The sequence below is a fragment of the Mesoplodon densirostris genome, chromosome 16 (genome assembly GCF_025265405.1).
Source record: "Mesoplodon densirostris isolate mMesDen1 chromosome 16, mMesDen1 primary haplotype, whole genome shotgun sequence".
In the NCBI taxonomy this organism is placed as follows: Eukaryota; Metazoa; Chordata; class Mammalia; order Artiodactyla; family Ziphiidae; genus Mesoplodon; species Mesoplodon densirostris.
This window is the reverse complement of record NC_082676.1, coordinates 50,613,851-50,624,133: the sequence shown is the minus strand read 5'-3', so window position 1 is coordinate 50,624,133 and position 10,283 is coordinate 50,613,851. Positions and strand designations below refer to the sequence as shown.

At 47.7% G+C, this 10,283-nt stretch overlaps 1 protein-coding gene across 2 annotated transcripts; it reads left to right on the top strand.

Annotated features, from left to right (window-relative positions):
* The first annotated feature begins 3,832 nt into the window (after window positions 1-3,832).
* On the top strand, window positions 3,833-5,067 carry LOC132476743 (apoptosis-associated speck-like protein containing a CARD). 2 transcript variants are annotated; one of them, XM_060078892.1, is made up of 3 exons: window positions 3,833-4,104; window positions 4,357-4,415; window positions 4,780-5,067. In XM_060078892.1, exons 1-3 carry the CDS (start codon window positions 3,833-3,835, stop codon window positions 5,034-5,036), a joined length of 588 nt encoding a protein of 195 aa, XP_059934875.1. In that variant the 3' UTR covers window positions 5,037-5,067. The 2 variants fall into 2 exon arrangements, with proteins under 2 accessions (XP_059934875.1, XP_059934876.1); XM_060078893.1 differs by lacking the exon at window positions 4,357-4,415 and having other exon boundaries at window positions 4,778-5,067.
* The last annotated feature ends 5,216 nt before the right edge of the window (window positions 5,068-10,283 follow it).

The following is a 10,283-nucleotide window of genomic DNA, read 5'->3' as shown; positions in this document are numbered from 1 at the left end:
ACTCCCACAAGGCTCTTAGGTAAGCAAAGCTTTTTATTAAAAGGATAGTTTGTGCACAGGGGAGAAGGCAGAAAAGAGTGCCAACTCCCCAAGGACTTTCAGCGAACAGGTTTTAAAGTGAGTGTGAGGGAGGGGGCAGCAGGTGCCTGATCAGCTTGTGCTCGATTTTCAGATTGGTTGGCATCAAGATGAAGTTTCAAGAATCATCAACCGTCAACTGGTGTGGGGGTCTATGCACTTGCGGTCAGCAGTTTTCATCTGGTGGGGATCTGCCTCCTGCAAAAACAACTTGGGAATGTCTGCCAGGCCTTTGTCTATATCTTTGAGGGAACTGGAAGGCTTTAGGCACTTTGTTTTAAGGGATCTGTGAAGCCTGCTTGCGCTCGTTCCCTGGGTCCTTTTCAAAAATGGCTGTACTCTTGTCTTCCAGTCTCACGCCTATTTAGTTGTTTAAGCACTGTTTGTTCAAAAGACTGTTATTTATTGTTGAAAATCAATTGACCATAGATGTATGGGCTTATTTTTGGATTCTCAATTCTATTTCATTAGATTAAGATATATCTATGCTTATGCCAGTACCAAACTGCTTTGATTACTGTCACTTTTGTAGAAAATATTGAAATCAGGAAGTGTGAGACCTCAAACTTTGTTCTTTTTAAAGAAATTTTTGGCTATCCAGGGTTCCTTGCAATTCTATATGAATTTTAGGATCAGTGTGTGCATTTCTACAAAAAAGGCAGCTGGGAATTGACTGACTCTGTAAATCAATTTCGGGAGTACTGCCATGCTAACAATATTGAATTTTTCATGAACATGGGCTGTCTTCATTTATTTAGGTCTTCTTTAATTTCTCTTCCCCCAGTTTTATTGAGGTATAATTGACAAATAAAATTGTACTATATTTAAAGTGTACAACAATGTATACTTTGTGAAAGAATTCCCACATTCAAGTTCATTAGCATATCAATCACTTCACAAAGTTGCCCCCCTCCTTTCTTAGTAAGAACACTTACAATTTACTCTCTTAGCAAATTGCAATTATACAATACAGTATTATCAACTATAGTCACCATGTTTTACATTAGATCCTCAGAACTTATTCATCTTATAACTGAAAGTTTGTACTTTTTTGCCAGCCTCTCTCCATCTCCCTCACCCCTTAGCCATGGCAACCTAGAGATTACATTTAATCTATAGATGACTTTGGGCAGTAGGAACATTTTAACAATAACTCTTCTGATCCATGAACAAGGGATAGCTTTCCATTTATTTGTATATTCAATTTCTTTCATTAATGTCTTGTTTTCAGTGAATAGATCTTTCAATTCTTTAAATTTACTCAAGTATTTTATTATTTTTGATGCTTTTGTGAATGGGATTGTTTTTTGTCTCTTTGTTGAGCCTGTCGTTTTGTTCTTGTATTGTCTTCCTGATTTCATTAAATTGTTTATGTATTCTCTTGAGCTCTCTGAACATCTTTTGAATAATTATTTTGAATTCTTTGCCAGGCAATTAAATTATCTCCATTTGTTTGGGGTCAGTTACTGGAAGTTTGCTATGTTCCTTTGGTGGTGTCATGTTTCCCCAATTCTTTGTGACCCTGGGAGTCTTGTGTAGGTGTCTGCACAGCTGAAGAAATAGTCACCTCTTCCAGACTTTATGGACTGACTCTGGTAATGAAAGACCTTCTGTGGGTGGGAGCATGCTGGAGTCTGTTGTGACTGTATCTAGTGGCACATGCTGCCAAGTGCAGAGGCATGTGGGAGCTCTGGGTCCAGGGTGGGGGTGTGGGCATGATGTCTCTCTGGGTCAGGCCACAGGGGTCCACAGTATTGACAACTATGTGGTCCTTGGTGAGCATAGTGTGGTATCTGCAATGGCTACAAGGGCTATTGGGGTCCTTGTGGTGCCTCCAGGTCCAGAGGCTACATACAAGGGCAGGCAACAGTGGCATGGAGCTGGTGGTGGTGGGTACATACCACCAACTGGTGCCTAAGTAATGGCAGAGGCTGGTTGCGGATACACACACAGTGGTAGGGGCCAGGGCCAGGGCCAGGTGAGGGTACACAGGCAACTTCAGAGGCCCTGGATGTTGGTGTATGTACATTCTGTGCCTGCAGAATCTCACATCAGACATGCACAGTGGAGGCTTAATGGGGATCTAGCTGGCTGGGTGCAGGTGCACAGTTTATGGGGACAGCTGCAGGTGAGCCTAGTGGTGCAGGCCAGTGACAGGAGATAAGGCCAGAGCTGAGCCCTCAGGCAGCTGTGGGGGCCCCAGCCGTCAGTGTGCAATTCCATGGCTGCAGGATATTGCCACAGGTATGCACACTGCCTTAGAGGCTGGTGATAGGAATCTACTATTATTGTATTGCTGTCTACTTCTCCCTTCAGTTCTTTAAATATTTGCTTTATACAGGTGCTCTGAGGTAGGGTACATAAATATTTATAAATGTTGTATCCTCTTAATTGATCCCTTTATCATTATATATATTTTTTGAATTTTATTTTTTTATACAACAGGTTCTTATTAGCTATCTATTTTATACTTATTAGTGTATATATGTCAATCCCAATCTCCCAGTTCATGCCACCACCACCCCTCCCCTGCTTTCCCCCCTTGGTGTCCATACGTTTGTTCTCTACATCTGTGTCGCTATTTCTGCCTTGCAAACCGGTTCATCTGTACCATTTTTCTAGATTCCACATATACGTGTTAATATACTTCCTCCCAGAGGAAGTAGCATTTAACTTAAGACCTAAAGTCTTGAGAGTTTGTCAGGCAAAGAGTGAGGGAAGAAAGCTCCAGGCTGAGGGAACAGCATGTGCAAAGGCTTGGAGAAGCAAAGGAGCCTGGCAGATTTGAGGAACTGAGAGGCCAGTGTGGTTGGAACTCAGAGGTGGAGTCGGGGGCAGGGTGTGGTGCAAGACAAGGCTGGTGAGGTCCACAGGGGCAGACCAGCAGGGCCTTCCCAGCCATGTTAAGGACAAGTTAACGATTCTGGGCACAGCTTGGCCTCCAATGCTATCCCACGCCACCTTTCATCTGCTCTTCTGATTCAAGCCCTCCGACCCCAGAATTGCTCTCTACCCATGACTTTCCCTCCAGTCAAGAATTTTCTCAACCATTGCAAGTGTCTCTTGTCATCACTTCCCAAGAAATTCAATTCCTGGGGGACCAAATTCTGGCTCTCCCAGGAAGCATTTGGCAAGGTCTCAGGTACCATCAGGTAGCCCATGTTATGCTGGAATATTTACTAAGTGGAAGAGTGACTGTTATTATCCCCATTTTATAGATAACAAAACTGAGGTTTGGAGAGATAAAGCACACACAGTTATCTCTACCTTCTTTTTGACACCTCATTTCTCCCCAGTATTCCCCAGAATTTGGGAAGCTACATGGTCTGGCTGTTAGGATTCTATGACTCTGATTCTATGACATGTCAGAGAGGATGCTAAGGTTTAGGGAAACATGGAGATTTCAGGGTTCTAAAATTCCACAGTTCTAAGCCTTAGCGCTCCAATAAACCAGGTTCCTGATGTGTGCTAGATAGTCCAAGCCTGGAGAGGCAGGCACCACCCATGAGCCCTTTTCCACCCGGTCTCCTGGGTCCCACCTTGTAGACCAGCCAAAGGATGCGATCTGGGCACCCCCCGATGGCCAGGAGAAGATGGGAAGGAACGGGATAGTCGGGAGCCTTACACCCGAGGGCAATGTTCTGGGGCAGAGGCCGGAGTTGAGAGAAGGTGGGGAGTTCCAGGTCCCGCCGCAGAGCAGACGTCCTGCTTGGCAGACAGCCCGAGTGAGCTACAGCGCGGGACCCCGGGAGCCATGGGGTGCACGCGTGATGACATCCAGGATGCGCTGGAGAACCTGACTGCAGACGAGTTCAAGAAGTTCAAGATGAAGCTGCTTTCAGTGCCGCTGCGTGAAGGCTATGCACGCATCCCACGGGGGATGCTGCTGCCCATGGATGCTGTGGACCTCACCGACAAGCTCATCAGCTACTATCTGGAGGCGTACGGTGCCGAGCTCACGGCGCTCATGCTTCGCGACACGGGCATGCAGGAGGTGGCGGAGCAGCTGCAGGAGACTGCGGAGCAGCTGCAGGAGACCTTGGTCACGGGGGAGCTCACCTCCTCCACCCTCCGTGCAGAGGTCCAGACCAGTATGCCCTCATTTGCACCCTCCTCCCAACCCGAACATTTGCCTCTCCCCGCGCTTCCGCTTCCTGTTCCTCCTACCCTTTAATAAAAGCTTCTCCTGCTGGGGAGGCTTGGTACTGACCTTGGCTTCCGGACCAAGAGATCCCTGATCCCAGAAAGACTTGGAGACACCACTTAACATTTTCTTACAGGCCCTGGAACCGTGCCAACCGAGATCAAGGCCCCTCACCAGACAGCAGCCAAGCCAAGTAAAGCCTTCAACACCCAACCTCACCTACCTGGGCACCTCACCAGCCCCGCCCCACTGCACCCCTGCACACCCTAGATCTGTTGTCCCAAGGCCAAGAGCAGCCAGAGAGCACAAAGCTAGGCCAACCCTTCCTACCCACCTACTCACACACCTCCAGGGCCCGAGCCTGGTTGCGAGGAGAAAGGAAGACAAAGTTAAACTCATCCCACTATAGGTAGAGTCCTGGTGGCATGCCCACCTTGAGCCCCACCGCTTAGGGTTGCATTCAGGGCAATTTCTGAAGAAAGCCTAGTGTTCAAGAGGGACAGGCTCCAGCACCCACCCTGGTCCCAGCTTATCCCCTCTCCTCCCTCCTGCCCCAGCACTGCACTTTGTGGAGCAGCATCGGGCGGCCCTCATTGCGCGGGTCACAGACGTGGACGGGGTGCTGGACGCCCTGTACGGGAAGGTCCTGACAGAGGAGCAGTACCAGGCAGTGCGGGCGGAGCGCACCAGTCCTACCAAGATGAGGAAGCTCTTCAGCTTTGCTCCAGCCTGGAACCTGACCTGCAAGGATCTGCTCCTCCAGGCCCTGAGGGACACCCAGCCCTACCTGGTGGTCGACCTAGAGCAGAGCTGAGGCATCTTCCCCGGCAGCGGTCCCACAGACAACCCCTGGCTGTTGCAGCCATCTTACCTGGAGTCTCTGATTTATTTTTTATACATGATATATGAAAAACCAGCTTGTACTTGGTGTGTTTTCCTATTTCCAACCTGGAAGCACATGCGGAGCTGAGCTACACATCCAAGCCCCGCAGAGGCTCAGATGAAGCTCTAGTCTCTGCCTGTTCCTGGGGCAGCAGGCTCCCCAAACACTTCATCCTTCCTGCCTAAGTCACCATGGAATGGTCCCTCACTCACCATTTGGTGGCTCCCTTGACGCCACCCCCAGAGGGTCTGCCCTTGAGACCTGTGAACACAAGTTAGCCTTGTGGTCAAGGTCTAAAAATTTAAATAGAAATATGTACAAAGGGCCTGGAACTGTGGGGGGCCATATCTGACAGATGCATCTAGAAACAGACTCGTCTACCAAGCTTCTCAATCTCTCACTTTTTCACAGGAAAAAAAAATTGCAAAATGAGAGCAATTTTCAGGGGAAGTGACAAGAGTATCATCTAAACAGGACAGAAGAGCACAAGCCACCGAGTGTCCCTAGGGCTCCTTCTGGCACGGACACCAGCAGGCGTCACTCCTCCCTCTGCTCCCTCCCACCTACTGCAAGAGGGGTTATAGGTCACACTTTGCCCAGAAAACATGCCAACCACAAAAGCAAAACTTTAGGAAATGAGTTCTAGTAGCTGTTTCTTCTCTTGATGGAATTGTGCCAACAAAAGAAAATACGGATATTTATTTCCAGAAAACAGCACTTAAGGAGCCTTTCCAGAGGCTGTTAGGGAACCAGGATCCTAGGACCACATCCTGAGTACATTTTGCACCCAAATTCTTTCTGGCCTGCAGGGGGTGGATGCAAAGCAACAGGCAGGCCCCAAGGAAGCCAGTTATCCTATCCTTAGGAGTCAGATCATCAGACTCAGGGATCCAGTTATGAGGGTGCAAGGTGTACCATTCACAATGATACACCAGTGCAGAATGAACAAAGCTGTATGAAGTCTTCACTTGGAACACCCTCCCTAGACACAAGAATTAGCAAATGTAGTTTTTATTCCCCACCTCCCTCCACACACACACACACACACAGAGTCTTTGTAACATTTCCCTATTCTGATGACCAGATCACCAGAGCAACAGGAGAAAACAAGTAATTTGCTGTAGGAGGAAGCTACCAAGAAGCTAAGCTAATGACCACTGTCAAGGCTACACAGTCACATGGGACTGCTCCTAATGCCATTTAGGACTCCAGGAGGAAAGCTGAGCTTCCCCCAAATCGGGAACTGGCCCCAATACTCAGGATCCCCTGGGCTCATCTTCTTTAGTCAGCCACCCCATAAAATAAATGCTGATGCTCCCCATTTCACCCTCAGCCCTTTTCTACCAAGTCTTCTTAAATCTTATAAACCAAGACATTCAATCCCTGAGATGTGTTTGTTCACTTATGTTCTGCAAGGACCTTACCATTTCCCAAACTGAAGTTGTCTTCCTTTTACTACCCCTGTATCTCGACATATGGCAACAGCAGCAGCCTAACCAGTAAACAAGAAATCCTAGCCTGTTCCATAAAGCCCAGATTTAGTCAGTCTTCCAGCTTATACCCAAACACCTTCCTTTTCAACTTCACTGCCCCCATCTGGCGTATGCCTTCATGTCTTACCCACAACAGGCTTCCTGATCTCCCTGCTTCTAGTCAACCACCTTCAAGGGCCTGAGTGATCAAAACTGATGATGGAAATGGACTCCCTTCTAACACTAGGACACCTAAGCCCCTCTTCCAGCCTGATCCTGAATGATCCATCCAACCTCACCTACCTTCCTTTTCACATACCCCCGGATCCCAACACTACTTATACCCCATGCCCTAGCACACATTGGTCCCTTAATTCTGGACACCTTGAAACCCATCTGTCCTAGCATGCCCATAGGTGGCCTTCCTCTGGTCTCCAGTGGCACTTTCACCTACTGTCCCTGTGGGAGAGCAAACCATATTGTCATGTCTATTTTCACACAAGACTCTCCCATTAGAGTAAGCCCCATAAAAAGACATATTTTCAACCTCTGTACAGTGACTTGCATGTGAAAAATAATAAACAGCAGTTACTGTGTATGTCTAGTGTCTGAGAGAGGATTTTTTCAAAAACTTCACAGGAACCCAGTGCTTCTCATGAGACGGAGCCATAACTAACACTCCCCTGCACAGCAGATGCTCAAACAGAGCAGCTACAAAAACCAGGGCAGGCCTGAGGCAAAAGGTACGGTTCTAAGAAGAAGCTCCCCTAAGTTGAAAGACTTCTTGGGGGCTTTATTTTTCCTTTTTATTGGAGGCGGAGGAAGGGCGAGGCTCAGAGTTCTACCAGCCACAGCATACTGGTTAAGGACACACTTCTGCAGCCAAAGGATAGATACAAATCCCTGCTCCACCTCACTCACCAGTTATGAGACTTAAGGGCAGTTTGTACCTCAGCATCCCATCTATAAAGTAGGGGTAACAGGACACAGCTCATCACCTAACAGCAGATGGCCCACAGCGAGCACACATTAGTGTCAACAGTGATCTCCAGGATGTTTTCGTTCCTAGCTGTTCAATGGCTTAGGCTCCCCAGTGGCCCTCAATCTGAAACAATCAACATTCTCTGCCCAAACCTCTAAGCATCACAAGACTGAAAAATGAACAAGCAGATCAATACCCAATGTTCACTGGACCTGTGCTAATTAGAACAAAAACCCATATGCAAGACCCAGCCTTCTGTGAGTGACCTTTTTCTTAGCTCCTGGCTCCAATTGTCTACATAGAAAGTTTTATACAAAATCAATTACCCCTTCACAGAGAAGGTGGGGGGAACGAGCAGAACAGGAGTCTCTGCAGAACTTTAGAGCATGGCTCCAAAAGTGTGCTGCTGAAACAGCAGCATCAACATCACCAGAGAGCTTGTACCCCACCAAGACCTACACACGGAATTAGAACCCACCTGCTAACCATACTGCCAAGTGATTCAGGTACGTATTCAACTTAGACACACAACGTTACAGGGAGGATGTGGCTCTGCCACCCCAGTTAGACTGCGACAGGTTTGCAGAAGCCTTCTTACATAGGGATTTGCCTTGCTTTTCACTCAGGGAAAGAGTACACAGGATGGGCCTGCTTCCCCTCAAGTTCTGGGAAAAAATAAAATAAAACAAATAAACAAATAAAAAACAGCCGTCAGGCTAGATCTAACAGACAGGTTCTTACCATAAGCAGGCTGCAGTGAGGCCCTAAGGATCCTGCAGAAACAGCTACAGGGAATCAGCGCAATTGTGCAACACTGCCACCCTGAGGTGCATGTGCACCTAGAAAGCCTGGCTCCCTCTCCCTTCAGTTTCTTCTTCCCATACCCACCCCACCCCACCCTCCTTGGCATTCTCTACCTGCAATTGCCTAAGCTTGGTTCCCCGCTACACACAAGGAACCCCCAATCTTCGACCCTGTAAGCCAAGCTCCTTTCCTGTCTCCAATCCCCACACCGGTGGCTCTCAATCGTCCTTCCTGTTAAAGGAGCCCTTCTTGCTAGCACTATAACCCCAAGGTTTAAGGCTAAGGCCACAATCCAAGAAGCTAAGAGAGCACAATCCATCCATAGAGCACTATTCTCAGACCCAAACTCCTGACATACATCTGTTCCTGCCTCAAGCATATTAGGAATTTTAGTATGGCTGCACAGGTCCCAGGCCTGAGCCCCACGTCCACCAAAGCCTCTGAGGGTCCCACAGTCCCAATGGACCCAAGCACCGGCCCTCCCCCGTCCAAGCCTCTGTGGTGGCCCATGGGCAACCCCTGACAAAGCCTCCTCTGGCCACATGGGTCCAGGCGGGCCAAGTGCCACCACCCTCCGAAGCCTCCTCTGGCCCCTGTGGACACACTTGTGGAAGCCTGTGTCCACCTGGCCTGCACGAGCATGTGTGCTCCAAGCCAGCTTCAGGAGCAGATGCTGGTAAAAAGAACACATGCAGAGGTGGGGCTGACACAGCAGGTCCAGAGACCTACCTAGACGTCTCGGAGGGCCTCCTGGGGAGGCGGGGATTGGATGTAGCTCACTGTAGGGACAAGGACACTGATAGCAGAGGCACCAGGGAATTTTTCACTTTTTCAACTTTATTTTTTGCTGTTGTCCTCTTTCATTTTGTCATTGCTTCATTTTTATTTTTTTCTAATATATTTTTTATTTTTCTTATTTTGTTTTTTATTCTGTTATGGTTCTGCTCTTTTCCATTTGTTGTCTGTTTTTTGTTTTTGTTTTCTTGGTGGTGGTGGTTTGTTCTTTTGATATTTTTGTGTTGTTTTCTTCCATTGTTTTTTTTTGCTTTTTATCTTTTGTTTGTTTTTGTCATTTTAGTGTTTGTCTTTTCTCTTAGCTTTTCTTTTGGTTTGTTTTTTATTTTGTTTTATTGCTTGTTTCTGTTTAGTTTCATTTCTATTATTGGTTATGGTTTGGGGGCCCTCTGTTTGGGTGTTTTGTTTCTTTTTTTTTTTTTTTTCTTTTTTGCGGTATGCGGGCCTCTCACTGTTGTGGCCTCTCCCGTCGCGGAGCACAGGCTCCGGACGCGCAGGCCCAGCGGCCATGGCTCACGGGCCCAGCCGCTCCGCGGCATATGGGATCCTCCCAGACCGGGGCACGAACCCGTATCCCCTGCATCGGCAGGCGGACTCTTAACCACTGCGCCACCAGGGAGGCCCGGGTGTTTTGTTTCTTGATATCCATGTTGTTTTGTTGTTGTTGGTTTGCTTTTTGTTTGCTTGGATTTGTTTTTGTTATTTGTCTCAGGTTCTGTCTGTTTTCTTTTTTTGTTTGTCTGTTTTTGTTTGGTTGGTTTTGTTTTTATTATTTGCCTTGGGCTTTGTCTATTTTAGGGTTTTTCTGTTTGTTTGTTTGTTTGTTTGTTTTTTGCCATGCCATGTTGCTTGCGGGATCTTGGTTCCCAGGGCGGGGGTCAGGCCTGAGCCCCTGTGGTGGTAGCACCGAGTCTGAGCCACTGGACTACCAGAGAACTTCAGGCCCCAGGAAATATTAATTGCTGTGAGCTCTCCCAGAGGTCCTCATCTCAGCACCAAGACCCACCTCCACCCAACTGCCTGCAAGCTCCAGTGCTGGACACCTCGGATCAAACAACCAGCAAGAAAGGAACACAGCTCCACCCATCAACAAAAATGAGATGACAGAGAAATGTGTTACAGATG

Excerpts from the sequence above, each read along its gene's own strand:
- LOC132476743 (XM_060078892.1), top strand. The coding sequence starts at position 3,833 with ATGGGGTGCACGCGTGATGACATCCAGGATGCGCTGGAGAACCTGACT. Across the intron at positions 4,105-4,356 it reads CTGCAGGAGACTGCGGAGCA|AGGCCCTGGAACCGTGCCAA; the intron begins GCTGCAGGAGAC and ends ACATTTTCTTAC. Across the intron at positions 4,416-4,779 it reads CCAGACAGCAGCCAAGCCAA|CACTGCACTTTGTGGAGCAG; the intron begins GTAAAGCCTTCA and ends CTCCTGCCCCAG.